This window comes from Eremomyces bilateralis (assembly GCF_010015585.1).
Source record: "Eremomyces bilateralis CBS 781.70 unplaced genomic scaffold P152scaffold_5, whole genome shotgun sequence".
In the NCBI taxonomy this organism is placed as follows: domain Eukaryota; kingdom Fungi; phylum Ascomycota; class Dothideomycetes; order Eremomycetales; family Eremomycetaceae; genus Eremomyces; species Eremomyces bilateralis.
In genome coordinates, this window is record NW_022985071.1 from 1,464,383 (window position 1) to 1,482,623 (window position 18,241).

Sequence of the window (18,241 nt, forward strand, 5' to 3'; positions counted from 1 at the left end):
GGTTCCCCTCAAGGGGTCTGTTATTCTTAAGTCTTTCGTCGGCCCGCCATCTGGGCCACTTGACAGCATATTGCACCGGCGTTGGATTCTTTTTCGGGTGTTCTGTCCGGTCGGATCTGGGATCCAGCGTTTAAAGCCCAAATGGCTGGTATAGAGCGCGTTATCCGGATCTTTTTCGGAACCTAGCGTGCGTGTTTGAGTACAGTGTGAAGGGTTCTATGTCCTTTTAGATTTCCAATCTGAGCATGGCTTGTAGCCGATCCTATGTCGTTGAACGTTTTGCCCGACCTTCGTGTACAGAGTCGTCGGATCGAAACGGAGTTCCATCTATCAGGCATAAGGACTGTGGACACGAAGAGAAGTTTATGAACCATATTCGCTGGCTGACGGTGGATTCAGTGGGCTACAGTTGCAACGACGTATTGCCTATTATTAATGCAACCCTTGCTCGAGGTTTGATATTACGAAGTATCGTATTTTGCTTAGCGTTTACCCGCGAGTCCATATGTCAATCAACTGCCTCGATCATTTTCCTTTCCCGACAAGGGAATCGCGGGTCCGCCCAAAGGACAGAAACGGGTGCAAATGACCGCTCGAAACGGACCAACGAAGGTATACGGTATACAACCCGAGCGACGCACAGGCAAATCAAAAAAGGTCGAACGGTCTTTTGGCCCACGGACCTTCTCCCTCAAACGATACCCACTGCAGAAATCTACACGGGGGCTACGATGCCGATATCGACAGCTTCTTCTCCGCAAGCTAGAACACTATCCATACCCACCCCAAGTACCAATTCCCCGAGTATACACTCCAGACTGCTCGACAATATCTGAGACTTAGAAAGCCCTAGATTTGCCGTTCAGGGAACAGAGCCCCAATATCGAGCCATGAAGATGCTGTTTGACAGAAATTTCGGAGATGGACGCAGTTGGCAAATATGGATATAGACAGCTAGCGATGTTTTCGGCTGGCAGCAAATTCTCATATTTCTATTATCTCGCAGTTGGATACTCCTTTAACTACCAAATTTGTTTATCGGCCTGTATTTAGTCGGCCACGGTCTTCTCTTTTTTTCAACTATTAAAAGTGCACATCCCCATCAGTGGCGCAGTGGTGCATGTTCTTGAATGCGTGGATGCTGCAGTGTTAATCATAACATTGAAAAATCAATGTATCGAGCTCTTAGGTACCTTTCCAAATCTTCCTGGAATATCCGCACTTCCACCCTTTCATCCAGTGCTATGAACAACCATTGCCATAAGTCGGTCTACAGTTCGCATCGTAGTACCTGCCTCCTTAAAACCAGCGCTTATGACGACGTTGCTACGCACTCAGACGCGTGCTTGGAACTAATTGTATACTTAATGATGTATAACCTAATGATGGATGACTTCATAATATATGGTCTAAAGCAGAAGTGCCGGGTAGTCCCAGGTCGTAAGGTAGATTCCTTCCGGGGCAGGAGTTTGAACGATCGCAACCAAACAGTAAGACGAGGAATCATTGAACAATTCCCATCTATACAATGGTATAGCACCAAAGCGGCTGGTATAAAAACTGCCTACTGGCGTTGGAGGTTCGACTACTTGCACCGGCTGGTTGTCCGGAATCCTCCAGCTCCGCCAGGGTCGAGATAATCAATTTCTATTTTCAAAGGAACGTTAGACTTACCTGTGTATCTGAGACAGATCAGCAAATAGATAAACTGTATGGGATGACTGCTCAAGGAGGGGAGGTGAGAATGTTATTTCATGATTAGTCGTGCGGCCTGATTAGTGAACACTCCAACCTGCCAAATGGGACATATATGTATCAACTCCGGCGCATCCCCATCGACCATTCGCGCCCCAAAGACCAAGAATAGCAAAAACCAAGCAATAGCTATCAACCACTACGCTCTTGCACCCCCCAATTCAGATATGCCGTTCTGGAGAATCTACCATCCCGAAGGCACTTTCGCCACAGAGGATCACAAACGTGGCCTCTCTCAAGATATCACCAGCATCTACAGCAGCCGCGGCCTCCCTGCCTTCTATGTTGTCATCGTTTTCATCCCCATCCATGCGGGTAACTTCTGGGTTGGCGGACAGCTGCGCGACACTCCTCCAAAGTCCGACTCTTCATCAATTGCCGATGGATCCCCGACAAGCTCGAACAAGCCTTTCATCCGGATCTTCGCTAGCAACATTGCAAGACGGTTGCCGAACCCGGTGTACAGAGACAGATTCTTGAAAGCGGTGGATGAGAAACTGAAACCACACATTGCAGACTGGGGATATGACTGGGAATACCATTTGGACGAAACGGAGCGCGAGTTGTGGAAGATCAACGGAATGGTACCACCACCGACTGGGAGTGAAGATGAAAAACGCTGGTTTAGCGAGAATAAACCTCTGGAATTGGAAAGTGCATTCAATGACGAACCAGCGCATCTGGGCAAGTTGTAAATAGGACTTGGTATCGACTGGGACAACTCAGCTCCAGAATAGTTGAGAATATTACCCTATCATGACTCGCTTCAACTGGATAAAAGAGGCGCGCATCTTCGCAATACCTTTGCTAGCACCATCAACGATAACACGGTATACTTGAACTAGAGAGCGGAAAATGGATAGTTTTGTTATCGGCAGCTAGAGTTGTGCAACTGATATCTGATGAGGTCTCCCTGGGTTGGTGGGGCGGCACACCTCGAAGTGGGATGCTCCGTATCAAAAATTTCGATCTCAAAATTTCATCCAACCCTGAGATTTCAACATTTGATTTACATCCAATATCTGCCGCCCGAAACTCAAAATGGTTGCCAATGGACTGGCTCGGCCGGATGCGCTCGGGTTAAATGAAGTTCTATCCACGTCACACCACGCCTTCCTCCAACCATCCCGAGACATATACGACACCGCACTCAACGAGGCACGAGCGTACATCGACCCACTAGCATCGGCAATAAGCGCTGCTCAGCAGGAACGAGAGAAGCAATATTACGCCGAGAAGAAGAAGAGGAAACGAGGGGAATATGAGGATGCGGAAGCACCCCATGATGTGCTGCGTATGAAGCGCATCCATGTCGACGGCTTCGATGTCGAGCAGATATGGGGTCAAGCTCAACGAGTTTTGAAGGCTGCGGCGGATGAATGCGAAAAGGACATTGAAAAATTGGAGCAAGATGCTGAGCTGCATGGTGATATGGACGCAACTCTCGATGGCATGGGAAGCAGTGGCGAAGACGAGGAGATGTTCAGCGACAATGTTCTTGAGGATGGCGTTGAGAGCGGTTCGGATGAATTGTCCGATGACCTGCTCGAGGACGTCGAAGAAGAAGACGAGGCCGAAGAGGTGGACGATCTAGAGGACGAGGATGTCTCTGAAGATGATGAAGAGGACCGGGCAATGTATGGTATTGACGAAGACGAGGACGGTGAAGCTGGGGAGGCTGACGGTGCCGGTGGCAATGCCTACGAAGAAGACCCCAATGGATTGAATGATGGTTTCTTCTCCATCGAAGACTTTAACAGGAACTCGGCATTCCTTGAACGACAAGATGCTCGCGCAGACCCAGATGATGGTGCCGCTAGCGACGAAGAAGAGGTTGACTGGGCGGCCGACCCTCTCTCTCAGCCTCTTCCAAAGCAAATCAAAGGAGACGGGTCCGACGCAGAGGATGACGAGGATGCAGAGGGGGATGAGGGCTCCGAGGAAGGAGAAGATGATGATTCCGAAACTGGCCCTACTTTTGGCAACGTCGACCTCTACGCACCCGAGGGCGCGAGCGAGGATGAAGATGAAGTGGAGCAAGATGAAATGGAGGGTATGGATGATCTATCGAATACGAACAACATCATGTACAGCGACTTCTTCGCACCACCTCCGAAGAAGTCCAAGAACAAGCGTGGCCGACCGCACCCACACAACTTCCCGGCGAAAGATCCAAAGAATCAGGGTACTGCAAAAGCTAGCCTACAAGGCGAGGAGGACGATGTGAAACGCGCCATGTCTGCGGTGCATCGAGATCTCTTCTCCGATTCGGACGAAGCGTCCGATGCCTCTGATGCGGAAGCACTCGACCCTGCCGATCCGGTGTCAAGACGTAGCGTGCACGAGCGTCGCCAAGCTCAAATCCTTACAGAAATTCGCAAGCTTGAGGCTGAGAACGTGACAAAGCGGTCATGGCAGCTTTCCGGTGAGGCCAAGGCAGCTGCCCGACCCATGAACAGCTTGCTCGAGGAAGATCTGGACTTTGAGCGGGCGGGAAAACCAGTTCCTGTGATCACTGCTGAAACTACCGAGGAAATCGAGGCGCTAATCAAACGGCGTATCCTTGCTGCAGAGTTTGACGAAGTCATTCGCCGAAGGCCCGAGGACATGATGGGTCCATCGGTGCGAAGAGGGCGGTTGGAGAACGTCGACCAAACAAAGGATAAGAAGGGTCTTGGAGAGTTGTACGAAGAGGAACACTTACGCAACACGGACCCCAACTTCGTCGACGCCAAGGATGAATCCCTCAAGAAGCAGCATACGGAGATCCAGACCCTATGGAAAGATGTCAGCTCCAAACTTGACTCGCTCTCAAGTTGGCACTACCGCCCCAAGGCACCCGAACCCCAAATCGAAGTGCGTGTCGACGCGCCCACCATTTCCATGGAAGACGCCCGACCTTCCGGAGAAGTTGGAGCGAGTATGCTGGCACCGCAGGAGGTCTACAAGGCTGGCGAGGCGGCGAATAACGCCAAGGATTTCGAGGAGGTGGCGACACGCGGTGGTATGCCGATCGTGAAGAGTGAGATGAGCCGCGAGGAGAAGAAGCGGCGACGGATGCGGGAGAAGGAGCGGGCGAAGAAAGCGGGCGCAAATCCTGTCGTCAACGGCAAGGTGAAGGCGCGGAAGGAAAAGGAAGGGCAGATGTTGGGGTCGTTGAAGCAGGCGGGTGTCAAGGTCATTGGCAAGAAGGGCGAGTTGAGAGATGTCTCGGGGAAAGCGGTTGCGGAAGATGCGCCGAGGCCGAATCCATCGGGGTGGAAGCTTTGAAAATCGGCGCGTATACCCACACAGCTCTTTGTATATTCACTTGGTTGTTACCGTGCATATGGATTTTTCTTTCGGTCTCGTCCTCATTCGTGACTTCGTGTTCATACAAACAACCACGATCCATACAACGTGGGTAATTCTTTGGCTAGAATTTGGATCGCGATACGATACAGCAGACCCCAATCACCATCTTGATGTCATCTCCGAGCTCCCAATTCCTCTTGCAGCCAAGAGACTCGACTCTGATCCAGCGTCGTAAACGAGCTCGACTCCGTCGGCTACTCTCCAAGATGCCTTTCAGGGTTCGAATCGCTTTGATCGGCATAATCATCTTCGTCGGTGAGTGTTCAAGGATCTCTAGGACTCTATCGGCATAGCTAACGTCAAATTCTACAGTGACCTTCGTAACCGGAACGAAGTTCCCTCATATCATCCACAACTACGGTCCCGTACGTTTCCCCTATTTCCGCCTCCGATATCAACGTCTGTGTGATCGTTGACGAGAGCCCAGAAAGACCCAACGGATTCCGTCACACCATACTGCCCCTTCCCGACCCTCTGGATTAGCTTTTTCAGTGGGATGTCTGCTGGCGCAATGATCACCGTCCTGTTCGTTGCGGCAGCCACTGTGAAAGCGAATCCGTCACGAAGACAAGCGGGATTGGTGGGGCTTCTGTCTTTGTTAGGACCGAAGAGTTCCCACGCCTTTCCAGTTTGAAAAGACCGTGATCTAGTGGGTAGGGAAATCGAGGATTGGAATAGCGGCAAAAATTTACTTGTCAGGACGGTTAAAATCTCGGTCATAACGTGCCAGTCGAGGGACGGTGAAACACTGCCACCACTGAATGGAACGGTTTCTTCCATCCACCATCGTTGGGAGACCTGATCCTATCGTGGATGGGGCTGGAGGGCATTCTGGATTTACAAATGCTGCGATTGTGTTCCACTCCGCTCGAATTACTCGCAGTGTGGTTGGAATCGTGCCACAGCGATATCAAAAGATGTGGATGCATGGTTTACACATCTGTAGACTGGAGGAACAGACTGATAGTGCGTCTAAATTTAGATCGGTCGTCAAACGACAACCCTAATCCGAGCATCCTCCAGCATCACGTATGAACACAGTACCTGGGTTCTATTCGCAAGAAAATGCGAGCATTCTTCGCGTGTATAATGCCTTGCGCTTTGATATTCGGTATCCTGCGCTTCTCCACCCCGTGAAAATACAAGGACTCTACAACGCGATCCACTGCATCTCCTAAATTTGTCACCTAACAGCTCAAACTAGATAACGGACCAATTAGGATGCCAGCCTCCCCCGAATGGAAAGATACTACTGCGGTAGGGCTCTCGACCCTGCTATTGTACTGCAAGACAACACTGACTCTCATCAAGCACAAGAAGCCTACTGCTAGTGCTGAGACTTGCCAGTCGTCTCATCAAAGGTGGGTTGGGTTGAATGGAGCCGCTAGGCAACGATTTTTGGAGGAGGAAGATTTTTCCAAGACGAACGAGGATGGGGTCGTTCGAATTAGGCATGTAAGGCTTATAACGCCATCAGCTGCTGCTCCATCGACTGAGTGATAGAAGGGAACCAACACGGTGAACGATTTGGTGCAGGACGGCTCGGCACCGACCGGCGCCACAAGCATGCCTGGGCGCTTCAATACAACCAAGGAGTGCAAAAGTCTCGCCCTTGAGAGCACCGTTCTGCGAGACGAAGATATCCAAGCTGCCCACGTCAAGCCTAGCATTGTGGATACTCAGAATGACCGAGACTCAGACGAAGAAAGACTCCAAGCCGAAATTGATGCTGACCTAGGCGGCATCCAAAAGGCTGTTCAACGACTGAAAGAACGGGCACTCGAGATCTCAAGAGACGTCGGAGGTCCCGTGTATGATTTGGAAGGGCAGGGAAGGAAGACTGATCGAACAGATGACAAGGTGCTTAGGAACCAGGCTAAGTTGGATAGACTCCGGTGAAATGATAAACGACAGAAGACTTGACACTTCTTTTACGGTATTGGTAGCCTTAAGCCATGTTTACCGTAGATTATGTATTCCTGTACCTATCGTACACACGGTACCTCTACCATGGGTAAGGTACGAAGGGTCCTCGAAGTTCTAGGCAGTATGAGGAACTTAATCCCCAAGAAAAATAGGAAATGGTCATAGTATAGCCTCTCCACGAGTCGAATATTGTTGAAAATAGTGAAAGGCAGCGTTTCGGAAAGTCCCACATCGGCATCTCGGGAACATTTTCTGAATCTCAACCCGGAACCGATTTCATCAAAGACTCGTTTCCCCACTTTAATTGATATACGACCGGACTTGAATTTGAGCATCCATCTTGGCCTTTAAACTTCCCTCTCCACCGATCTTCCCGGCGATCAGAAAGCTGCGCAGTCCGCTACTGATCCTACCATGATATTATGAGAAGACCGCTGGGTTTCCCAGCCCTACCATGAGTCCCTCAATCCCCCTCCCCTCTGCACCCCGCGACATACAACCCTCTCCTCTCCCTCGCGATGACGATGATACCAAGCCATCCACCGACGCCGACCGACGCGCCCCCCGAACCTCCGCCGCAACCGGCACCTCCGCCGCCGGCATCCGCGCCCTCTCCCAGCAATTCGTCGCCTTCTACTTCCGCGCCCCCGTGAAAGCCTTCTTCCGTACCCGCGTCGACTACCTCGCCTACGCCCGCGCTATCAACCCGCGCTTCCACGCCCCCAATGCAAAATGGAGCATCCGTACCACCACCGCGGGGCTGCTCGCCCACGCCGTCCAGGAGGAGGGCTGGGGCGTGCTGCATCGCCAGGTGCTGCCACCGCTGCTCGCGAACGTGAGCGTTGGCGCGGTGCTGTATACCTCGTATCTGCAGACGCTGGGGCTGTTACATGAGCCATCGTCGCGGACGACAAAGCGGGTGTATCCGCCGCCGACGGCGACGGACGTGTTCACAGCGGGGGCGATCGGCGGGGGGATCTCGTGTCTGTTTGCGGCGCCGTTGGACGCGATCCAGGCGCGATTTAAGACGAGCGAGATCCTGGAAGGGCGGCATCGGTCGATGTGGGCGTATTCGCGGCAGAAGCTGGTGGCGATCGGGTTCTTTGGGGTTTTTGCTGGGTTTGGGTTGTCGTTGGCACGCGATGCGTTGGGATATGGCGCGTTCTTCACGGCGTTTGAAGTCACAAAGAATCAGGCGTACTACGCATTTCTGGAGAGATTTTATGGGGGAGAGTCCGCGATAGGCGATACCCATGGCGATGAGCCGGAAAAGGTTATACGACCGCATTATATTCTCGATCCAGCGTTCCTGTTGCTTGCAGGCGCGGCGGCAACCGCCCTGCAGCAGACAGTCGTGCATCCGATTGCTCAGATCCAGCTCGTTCATTACAATCGGCTCGAATCCATCGACTTCGGAGCGGCAGTAGACTCGAAGCATCCTGCTTCCACGATAAAGATGATGCGGCTGTATTATCACGCATACGCCAAGACCTTCGAACAATGTTCTCGACAAGCTCAACGAGTCGGAGGATGGAGGCGGTGGCTGTATCTGAATTTCTGGGGCACCACCATCCGCCAGGTCCCCAGCTCCAGCGCCGGATTGATCATGTTCGAAATCTTCCGGCGGCGATTCGCTGACCGTGATGGGGAGGTGGAACATGTGATTTTGAGGACAGGCAACGGATCGATTCATGTTACCTGACTGCCAGATATGGAGACAGGATAGATATAAGATACCCCATTTCCCTTTGATAGATGATGTACATACCAACGCCGAGAAATGCCACCACACGCTGATACAGTGGACAAAATTATGATACAGATTCCGCCTCCACGGCTACATCAGAGACTTCCGCCGCCGCGTCAGATGTGGCTGCTTTCTGGGCAAGTAGATGAGCTGGGATCGACGGGACGTCTGGCCAAGCTTTGCGAAGGGCATCTTTGATCTTGATCATCCCTTTCCTTGGCCCTGGTACAGCTCCTAAAGACGGGTTAGCTCTCGTCGTTGATCATAAGTTCGAGGGCAACTTACCTTTGACCAAAATGAGATCGTTCTCCGCGTCAACCTGTACTACCTTCAAGCTACAAACCGTGACTGAATGGCCACCCATTCTACCAGGCATCTTCTTCCCAGGAATGACTCTTGAACCACCACCTTGACCCGCACCGGACGAACCCATGGCTCTGTGTGCCAACGAATTACCATGCGAAGCCGGTTGACCTTTCCAGCCGTGTCTTTTCATACCCTATTATACATCAATTAGCACGACTGTAATCAGTCGAAGTCCCGAATGTTCAACTTACACCTGCGAATCCCTTCCCCTTTGAAGTCGCCTTCACGTCCACGAATTGACCTACAATCAGCCAATCCGCCCTGATGCATGTCCCGATTGGCACCAGCCCGTCCTTGCCCTTCACCCGGAACTCCGTAATGTCGGCCTTCGGAGGGACTTCATTCTTATGAAAGTGACCCAGCTCCGCCCGCGTCGTCTTCATCGGGTTTTTCGACCCACTCCCAACCTGCACGGCGTAGTACCCATTCGCCTTCTTCGTCTTGTGACCCACCACCTGCAACCGATCCATCTGCAGCACCGTGCAAGGGATGCGCTCGCCCGTCTCCTTGTCGAAGATCCCCATCATGCCCTTCTTGATCGCGGTGATGCCCGTCCGATGGGGGAACGTGAACTGTTTGCGGGATAGGGCGCCGGCCCGTGAAGATTCCAGCGGAGGGTAGCGGGGATCGTGGTTGAAACGGGAGAAGACGGGGGGATTCATGATGCTGCGCATGGTTCGGCGGGATTGGTGTTGTACGGGAGGTGGAGGGCGGAAGGAGGTGGTGCGGGTGGAGATCGGGCGGCGCGAAGGATTTGATATTCGGATGCATCGCCATGACGGCGGCCGGAGGTGTGAGGGCGGCATTGCGCCGGATATAAATGAGCAATGGGTAATGCTGAGAAGATATCGCGGTGATCAAGAATCCTTCGAATAATTTCATGGCAGTTCACGAAGCTGGAGGGTTTCTCGGTAGAACTTCGGACGTTGATCTTCCCCCTGTCCTGTCCAACTCGATTCCCTGATCTCCTCCATGTCTCGCGTGCTCATCTCAACTTTTCAACCTCCACCTCCATCATTGCCGTCCCAATTGCCGTAGATATAAGGAAGATTTAAGATTGTTGTAATTATGTTACAAATGTGAAGTCTTGATATTCACCTTCATATTTCTTTTGTTTTCATGTCTTCATTGATTCCCTCTCGGATTCTCTCTCAAATTCCAGCTCAAGTCTCAGTCATGTCTTCAAAACCAGCATTAGCAATCCTAGATGACTATCTGTCAATCTCACAGAAGCATTTTGCACATATCCCTTCCGAATATATTCGGGTTGATGTCTTCGATGATGCCATTTCAGCCCAGAGTGTTCCTGGAGATCGGTCATCTCCTGTCAACCCCGAGCTTATCAAACGACTACAACCCTACACGGCAATCTTAGCAATGAGAGAGCGCACTGCTCTACCAGGAGATCTACTTCGGGCCCTTCCGAATCTCAAAGTCATCTTCACAACTGGGGCCCAGTTCCGCAGCTTTGATCTTGTGACCGCCAAAGAGCTCGGGATTCGGATGGCAACCGCCACCGGAAAAGGTCGAACAGACGGCAAAGGGATTCAAGTTCATCGAAAAATTGATCCCAAGAAAGGTGGTGTCCACCCTACTACACAACATACATGGGCACTGATCCTAGCGCTCGCCAATCGCGTCGTTCAAGATGACAATGCGGTCAAGGCTGGGAACTGGCAAGGTGGGCTGATGACTGCTCTAGCCGGAAAGACGATAGGGATCGTTGGACTTGGAAAGCTGGGAGGAGCCGTTGCACGGATCGCGGTCGTCGCTTGGGGGATGAAAGTTATCTGCTGGAGCTCTTCCCTGACCCAGGAGAAGGCCGACGAAACTGCACGATCGTTCGGGTTAGATCCAGATCAGGATGGCGCGAAGACATTCCGCGTCGTTGAAAAACCCGAGCTTTTCCGCACCGCGGATGTCGTCAGCATCCATTACGTTCTGAGCGACCGCTCACGTGGGATTGTCGGCAAAGAGGAGCTGGACTTCATGAAGCCAACCGCCTTCCTTGTGAATACCTCAAGGGGTCCTTTGGTGAATGAAGGAGCGCTGCTGGATGTCCTCGAACGCGGAAAGATTCAGGGTGCAGCCTTCGACGTGTTCCCCGTTGAGCCGCTTCCTGCCGATAGTCCCTGGCGATCGCAGAAATGGGGAACCGAAGGACGAAGCACGCTTTTGACGACACCGCATATGGGCTATGTTGAAGAGCAGACGCTGAACGCTTGGTATGCCGAAACTGCAGAGAATGTCGAAAGATGGCTTGATGGCCAAGAGCTGTTGAATCCGGTGCTGTAGCTAAGGAGACAACCCGAGTTCCTAAACTGTCCCTGCGCAATGCAAGTGGTGGTCGGAAGAGGGAATTTCCGTCCATCTATCGTCATTCAGTCACAGTTCCCTAGTCATGAGATGCTCAAAACTAACTATACGCAATATTCCTCACCGTGAATTGCCATATGGATGTATTCTTTTGCCACTCAAGTTTTCTTCAAAGCTAGCACAACTTCCGGTCTATCAAGTTCTTTCGCCGCGCAAGATACGACGCCAGTCAAAGCAGGACTCCGATGCGACATTTTGAGCTCGTGTATAGGGCCGTTCGGCATACCCCTCCCCTTCACCGTTCTCACACCCAATTTCCGCTCCCCGCAGTCCCCCCAGCCCACATCCAACCCCCCGGCCTTAATCAATGGTAAAACCAATCCCCCCCTACGAACTCGCCGCCTCCTGGCCCTTCCCCTCCCCCAACCCCTCCACCCGCGGCCCCGTCCTCCTCCTCCTCCCCCTCGTCTTCACCACCCTCACCCTCCTCACCCTCTCCCTCCGCCTCTACGTCCGCCTCCGCCTCATCAAGTGCCTCTATCGCGAGGACCACCTCATCGTGCTCGCGGGTCTCGGCGCGGTCGGCCTCGGCGCCGTGGTCGCGCACGCGCACACCGTCGGGTGGGATCGGCATCAGTGGGACCAGCGCCTGGAGTGGTTCGAGGCGAGCGAGTTGGATATGTGGTTGGTGCAGCTTTTCTTTATCGTGATCATGGCCTTCGTGAAGTTGAGTACACTGGCGCTGTATGGGCGGATGACGGTGGGAATATCCATTCCGTATTACAAGATCGTGAACCGGGGGATGATTCTGGTGATGATTGGGTGGGGCGTGGGATTCTTTACGGCGACGGTGTTTGGTTGCTGGCCGATTGAGATGTATTGGAAGAGTAGGAGTGGGGATGAGTGTACGAATGAGTATGTTCGGTTGGCGGTGGGCACGATCGTCAATATCGTGACGGATTTTGTGGTCGTGTTGATGCCGTTGCCTATCATATGGAAACTACAAAGGCCTATGCGTGAAAAGATCATATTATGGATTTTGATGGCGGTAGGTCTTATGTAAGTCACCCATATTTTCCCCTGACCTTCGCATGGAACGAGTGTGTTCAACAGTGTCTCCAGAGCATCCGCGGTATCCATCGCACGAACAATAGTCATGTTCGAAGCGATGTCCAACTACGATACCACCTGTTTGTCCCCCCTCCGCTCTCACCGACCTCATTACTAACCACACCAGGGCTTGGCGGCCTAGCCTTCGCATACACCGTCGTCGAATGCAACCTCGCCATCATGTGCACCAGCATCCCGACCCTGCGTCCCCTAGCGAAGAAGTACATGCCCAAACTCTGGGGCACCGCTGCCTCCACGGCGAATTTAACTCCGTCGTACGATGCCGGCTATCCGAACTCTCCGAACTATCCCCCTTATGGGGCGCCGATCACTGCGTTGGGGCCGATTCCGCAGTCGAGGCCGTCGACGGTGGTGCCGGGGTCGGTAGGGAGCTTTGAGTTTGGGGCGGGCGAGCGGCGGACGGTCGAGGATATGGCGTAGATGGCGGGCGCAGTTAGGGGTCGTTGATAATACTCTAGTCTTGAAGAAGCCGTAGTGGGGCGAGGTGCCCAAGATGCCCAAGATATGTCTGTAATTATCAATAATTTGCATATCTCGTAGTTCATAGCTATGACCTTCTTGAGTCGCAACTAAGTATTCGGCCTTCTTGAAAATTCAGGTACCATTGAAGGTGATATCATTCTATCTAGTAGCGAGCAGTCATAATCTAGGTGAGCCACCGCCGGCACAGGCAAAAGCCAAACCCAATATCCTGATCCCCTATCCTCACCCCAACCCAACCCATGCCAACACCCCTACATCCACCACCACCGCCCCTCCCCCCACCACAACCATCGCACCCCCCTCCACCCAATCCAACCACCCCAACCCCATCCTCACCCCCCTCCCCGTCTCCAACGCCCCCAACCCCCCTTCCTCCATCCTACCCCACATTGCCCCCACCGCATACCCCATCCCAATCCCCACAAACACTAAACTCGACACTGCCCCCACCACTCCGCCCAGATACACCGCCCCCTGCAACCGGTGCCGTCCGACACTGATCAAAAGCGCTACGACGCCGGCGAGGAGCGCGGCGGCGAGGACGCAGGCCCAGGCGACGCGGCGGCGGAGGAGGGCGTGGGCGGCGGCGGTGGCGCGGAGGGGGGAGAGGTAGGGAAGAGGGTGTGTGGATGGATGGAGACGGTGATGTTGGGAGCGGGCACGGGGGGGGCGTGGGTTGGGAGGGGGGGGCGAATGTGCTATAGGCGCGGGGAGGGTGAGTGGTTGTTGGGGAGTTGTCGGAGTCGGCGGCGGAGGAGGAGGAGGAGGAGGAGGAGGAGGAGGTGCTGGGTCGGTGGAGGGTGGACCTGTGGGTGGGAAAGTCATCGGATTCGATGAGGGGAGAGGAATCGTCGATGGGCGGATCGGCAGCGGAGAAAAGGGAGGCGATGCGGGTGGGGAGGGAGGAGAAGAAATCGAGAAAGGGGGTGCCGTGATCGTTGGGGTCGATGTAGATGACGTAGGCGTTCTCGTTCGATTCGTCTTCGGGGTTGTCGTACTCAGACCAGTACCGCGCCGCGTTGGCCGATAGTAACTTCGGATGGCCACCGAGGCGGTTGGCCTCGGCAACTTGTATGCGAGCGCGTCGCGCGCGGGAAATGCGCTCCCAGTGTTGGCCTCGGGATTTGTGCTGGGAACGATACGGTTCGGCACCGCTAGGAGGCACAGCAATATCTGCAATCACAACAGAAGATCGGGCATCCGCACCGCCGGATTCGCTCGCTATCGTAATCGATGTCGCTGACGTTTCGCCTCCCCGGCTTGCTCGTTCGGCGCCGCTGCTGATGTTCCCCGCGCTCTGGGCGTTGCTCGCCTGGCCGGAGGACGTGGGGGTAATTCGCGGATTCGTGCTGCGTCGCCGCCGGGGGGTCGCGTCTTTCGGGATCTTCCGGATGTCCTTGGACAGCAGGTCAAGCCACGAGGGAGGGGACATCAGGTCCGCTGGTAGGTGGCATTCCCAGATGGCATGGGTGGCGAGGTTGAAATTGAAGACGCGCTGGAGCAGATGGGAGGAGTCCAGCGTTTTGAACAAGTTATGAGGACCGACGGACAAAACCGTGAGTAGGGCAAAGGGAAAGTGGATGGGAGCACGTTGCTCTCCGAGGACGGAATTCGAATCGCCTGGTGTTGTCTCCAGTCCGGGGTAGATTTCCAATCCACGATCCAGTGCCACCCATATCCCTTGCTCCGCATTGTTCGTCAGGCCGACAAACCTTGTCCGCTGCGACATGACCGTGGCCTGCGGTTTCAGGTTCGGATGCTCCATCAACCATGACCGAACGTTCCTTTCATCACGCTCCTTTTGCTGTAACGACGATTCATCCGCTCCTACACTCGATTTCGAGGACGGTGCGCCATTCGGATTCGATCGTTTGCCTAAGGCGATCCCCGAGCCGCGTTGGCTGTAGATATATTCATTGTGAAGATCGAGGAACCCAGAAAGTCGCTTGCGTTTGACAGGGGCAACGTCAAACCCAGTGGCACCCTCTCTAGGAACGATCACTCGCCCCTCGCCAGTTGACGTCCATCGAGCGAGGGCGGCCGGCGCTACGGGTTCGGCACCGCCGCTCTGTTTCTCCCCGTACAACTCCAGATCGTCGACGATCACACAGCCAACTTCTGCTCCCTCTATTATGGATTGGCCATTGCCACTATCAGCACTCAGTCGTCGACTGATGTTCCTTGAGGATGTTGCAGTCCTTAGCCGGGGCTTGTCTTGCTCGCTGGGAGAGAAAAGCTTCAAGTGCTGGAGGAGGAGAACATGCAATTCGATGATATGGTCGGTGTGAATCCAGTACGAGGCATGCTTGGACTTCTGATCAAAGCTGAGGGTAGCAATGCCCGTGTCGAAATCAAGGGAAGAGCATTTCCGTCCGGCAGCTCCCATCCCCGGAAGGTCCGTCGGATCGGGTGATTTCCGCGTGGTAGAAGCAGCGTTAATCACGGACGCCTTCCCGCCGATGAGCGTACGCAGCTGCCTATCGTCAGCTCGCGTTGTTACGAGACTCCGGACTTCCGCCAGCAACAGTGTCCATTCATCCAACAGCGGATCCAAGTTCTCTCGCTGCAAGCCCCCCGGTCTTCCCAAGACTTTCTCGCGAAATCGATCCGGGAGCTCCGTGTCGTTCGTCCATCGTCGATACTTCTTCAGCAACTTCTGGAACGCCGTGTACTGTGTGACCATAAAGCGGGAAAGTGATTTCAATATTTGACCGGCCCTTAAGAAAATGTTAGAATGCGGAAAACAAGGGAACGCATTTACGAGATTCCACGTAGTTTCACGGCGGTTTCGAATAAGAGTAGAGTAGACGTACCTCAAAATTTCATTCTCCAATTGCGCGAACTTCTCCAACCGCCTCGGCGGAATGCGTTTCCTCGGAGCGGCTTCATACCGCTCCTGGATGGCAAGGTAACGTTTCCTCAGGTCCGCTAATCCACGAGCGTTAGAACCGAGTTCTGTATGAGGTCTAATAATGTCGAAGCGCAACGCGAACTATGCATCTCCGGGACAATGACGTACCTAGCCTCCTCTCGACCTCTCCTTTCTTGCTCTTCACGAACAAGCAAGTCCTCGCGTGCTCCTTCTCGAGCACGCGGTATAGATCCTTCGCAAACTCGTCGTCCCGGACATCTTCATGTCCGGGGATCGCAACGGATTTGCCGGGGACGGCGTCGTTGGTCGTGTGTTGTTTGATAAGGTATTTAATCTCGTCATAGGCAATATTAACTGTGTCACCTCGTTGTTAGCTCCATGGGAATCAATTAGACCGATTAGAACTCTCTTGAACTCAAGGATTCGACATCATCACTTACAATGTGCCCACTCAGGGATGGATCGAGCCCTCAGCGTCTCTCCGAACTTCATCCTCCGCACTTCGCCTGCTGTTTCTACTCTCTCAGCGACGGGAGTATGCTCGGAAGTCGTCGGCTTCGATTCAGCGGATGTGTGTAAGAATATCCCAATATGAGGAGGCCCCGGTCGAGTTCAACATAAGCGGATTGGGGTTCGACGATCAGAAATAGGATTCAGGTTGCTCTTTGTTATCGCGATGCGGCCAGCAAATTCGGGGACGGTGGCGGTAGGATGAGGCGTGTTATGCCCGGATGATATAGGTGAGCCCCGAGCGCTTAGGTCCACGCTTGGCTCTACAACCAGAGGCCAACTTGGATTCGGACCCGTAGTGAAGATCACAGCTGTAGCGTGTTGCAAGAGGTCCTGCTCGAGGCAAAGCTACCCAAGACGGGGTAGGACGTGATGATTGCGTAGGGTGGTGACTGGACGGTTGTGACGACGCTATACAAGTCGGAATGGTCTGCACCACTCTACGGCTAAGGATATCTGGAGGTGGGGTTCGTAGGAGGAGTGGAGGGGAACAGAAGCGGGCATCTAGAACGAGTCGAGGGTCCTAGGTAGTGAATGTGGGACAGTAAGAGATATCGTGGCGAATTGTGGTGTGTAAGCTATCAGGACTGGCGTTGTTCGCAATAATACTTGAGTACTTGAGTCTGATGCATTCATGTCTTGATAAAAGAGCTATTTGAGCTAGGTTTATCGTGGTTGCTGGTTTCGGTGAAGGATCTAGCTAGGTATACCAGGGATGACCGTTGCAGCTTCTTCAATTGATGTTCGGGGATCCATCACCCATGATCATCACCTTAACCGCTTCATCGTTCATTGTGTTTTTTGAAGATTGGAATTTCAACGATCGGCGGCGGGTGCCATTGCCATTGACCAATGATTTGACGCTATCCCCTGGTGGCGGACCATATAGTGGGCACGTGATTAAACTACCGGGGTGGCCCAGTGCCAAGCCCGCCAGTTCTGCCTCTGTGCAACTCGGCATGTGACACTCAGTTGTCACACTAAACACTTCATCCTGTCGAGTCTGTTGACTGCAGCTGAAGTTTTAGCAGTGAGCACGTTTAAAGATAAGGATGGGATATATTGCATTGTGGCTCATGGGAGAAGCTTGAGGAACCATGACACAAGCCTGTCAATTTGTCCCCCGCCCTCCGGTCCCACGAACAATTACAACAATTATTCAACAATCCATAGGTGACAGCTGCGGGCGGACACCCCAACGAATTGTTCATGCAGCCCTACCTAGTGCGATGCAAGCATATTTTGAATTTTCTTTAATTGCCTGACCGGGACTACCGAATTCCCCCATCCGGTCTAGACCGCGCTCGACAAACCCAAGTTGGAAGCGTGCGAGCGAGCGTTGGGTTGCTTAATTAGTACACGTCTCACGACAGCAAGCTCGCTAGCACGAACATCCGCCGAGAAGTCCCCGCACCCATTCTTTCTTTACGATCCGTATCACAACTCAATAGACTGCTGTTTTGTTGAGACTTGAGAGTAGTCAGTTTCTACGACAACACGCCACATGGTGACTGGTCAGATCGAAGCGAGTCTATGGCTACAGGTCTTCTTATTCTCCATATATTCGTCGACACTGATCTGTCACCAGTTGTACCGGACATACTGTGTAGGGAGGTTGCAACTTGCAAGATATATAGTCGAACAAGTAATGATATACCGTAAACAATTCGTTCTAATTCCACGTAGAGTGGACTGAAATATGCCCCGATAATGCAGAATCAATGTTCGGATCTGATCTGATATCCTGAATTCCTGATGGACTGTAGTTGACGCATGAGCTG

At 53.1% G+C, this 18,241-nt stretch overlaps 11 protein-coding genes across 11 annotated transcripts; 9 read left to right on the plus strand and 2 right to left on the minus strand.

Moving 5' to 3' along the window:
- The first annotated feature begins 106 nt into the window (after positions 1-106).
- On the plus strand, positions 107-1,155 carry P152DRAFT_282758 (uncharacterized protein). Its single transcript, XM_033674937.1, has one exon. The coding sequence runs from the start codon at positions 246-248 to the stop codon at positions 834-836; it is 591 nt and encodes a 196-aa protein (XP_033536284.1). The 5' UTR covers positions 107-245; the 3' UTR covers positions 837-1,155.
- On the plus strand, positions 984-1,720 carry P152DRAFT_282748 (uncharacterized protein). The gene has a single exon (XM_033674936.1). The coding sequence runs from the start codon at positions 1,131-1,133 to the stop codon at positions 1,638-1,640; it is 510 nt and encodes a 169-aa protein (XP_033536285.1). The 5' UTR covers positions 984-1,130; the 3' UTR covers positions 1,641-1,720.
- P152DRAFT_456920 (uncharacterized protein) lies at positions 1,425-2,614 on the plus strand. The gene has a single exon (XM_033679120.1). The coding sequence runs from the start codon at positions 1,800-1,802 to the stop codon at positions 2,448-2,450; it is 651 nt and encodes a 216-aa protein (XP_033536286.1). The 5' UTR covers positions 1,425-1,799; the 3' UTR covers positions 2,451-2,614.
- Positions 2,615-2,772: 158 nt separating this feature from the next.
- Positions 2,773-5,226, plus strand: P152DRAFT_456921 (Mpp10 protein). Its single transcript, XM_033679121.1, has one exon. It carries the CDS (start codon positions 2,797-2,799, stop codon positions 5,023-5,025), a length of 2,229 nt encoding a protein of 742 aa, XP_033536287.1. The 5' UTR covers positions 2,773-2,796; the 3' UTR covers positions 5,026-5,226.
- A 954-nt stretch (positions 5,227-6,180) lies between these two features.
- On the plus strand, positions 6,181-7,230 carry P152DRAFT_456923 (uncharacterized protein). The gene has a single exon (XM_033679122.1). It carries the CDS (start codon positions 6,676-6,678, stop codon positions 7,006-7,008), a length of 333 nt encoding a protein of 110 aa, XP_033536288.1. The 5' UTR covers positions 6,181-6,675; the 3' UTR covers positions 7,009-7,230.
- Positions 7,231-7,588: 358 nt separating this feature from the next.
- Positions 7,589-8,674, plus strand: P152DRAFT_368280 (mitochondrial carrier; the record flags this gene model as incomplete). The annotated part of the gene is made up of 1 exon (XM_033675458.1): positions 7,589-8,674. A coding segment is annotated over one exon (1,086 nt), but the record flags the coding sequence as incomplete, so codon positions are not given.
- A 172-nt stretch (positions 8,675-8,846) lies between these two features.
- P152DRAFT_393306 (translation protein) lies at positions 8,847-9,810 on the minus strand (the record flags this gene model as incomplete). Its single annotated transcript, XM_033676189.1, has 3 exons — positions 8,847-9,016; positions 9,068-9,281; positions 9,340-9,810. The coding sequence occupies 3 exons, from the start codon at positions 9,808-9,810 to the stop codon at positions 8,847-8,849; spliced, it is 855 nt and encodes a 284-aa protein (XP_033536290.1).
- Positions 9,811-10,324: 514 nt separating this feature from the next.
- Positions 10,325-11,443, plus strand: P152DRAFT_393559 (uncharacterized protein; the record flags this gene model as incomplete). The annotated part of the gene is made up of 1 exon (XM_033676204.1): positions 10,325-11,443. The coding sequence occupies one exon, from the start codon at positions 10,325-10,327 to the stop codon at positions 11,441-11,443; it is 1,119 nt and encodes a 372-aa protein (XP_033536291.1).
- A 403-nt stretch (positions 11,444-11,846) lies between these two features.
- On the plus strand, positions 11,847-12,811 carry P152DRAFT_363961 (uncharacterized protein; the record flags this gene model as incomplete). Its single annotated transcript, XM_033675401.1, has 2 exons — positions 11,847-12,523; positions 12,619-12,811. Coding segments are annotated over 2 exons (870 nt in total), but the record flags the coding sequence as incomplete, so codon positions are not given.
- A 77-nt stretch (positions 12,812-12,888) lies between these two features.
- Positions 12,889-16,442, minus strand: P152DRAFT_447991 (uncharacterized protein; the record flags this gene model as incomplete). The annotated part of the gene is made up of 5 exons (XM_033678023.1): positions 12,889-13,103; positions 13,478-15,795; positions 15,892-16,033; positions 16,098-16,304; positions 16,391-16,442. 5 exons carry the CDS (start codon positions 16,440-16,442, stop codon positions 12,889-12,891), a joined length of 2,934 nt encoding a protein of 977 aa, XP_033536293.1.
- Positions 16,443-17,825: 1,383 nt separating this feature from the next.
- P152DRAFT_282873 (uncharacterized protein) lies at positions 17,826-18,206 on the plus strand. Its single transcript, XM_033674938.1, has one exon. It carries the CDS (start codon positions 17,965-17,967, stop codon positions 18,154-18,156), a length of 192 nt encoding a protein of 63 aa, XP_033536294.1. The 5' UTR covers positions 17,826-17,964; the 3' UTR covers positions 18,157-18,206.
- The last annotated feature ends 35 nt before the right edge of the window (positions 18,207-18,241 follow it).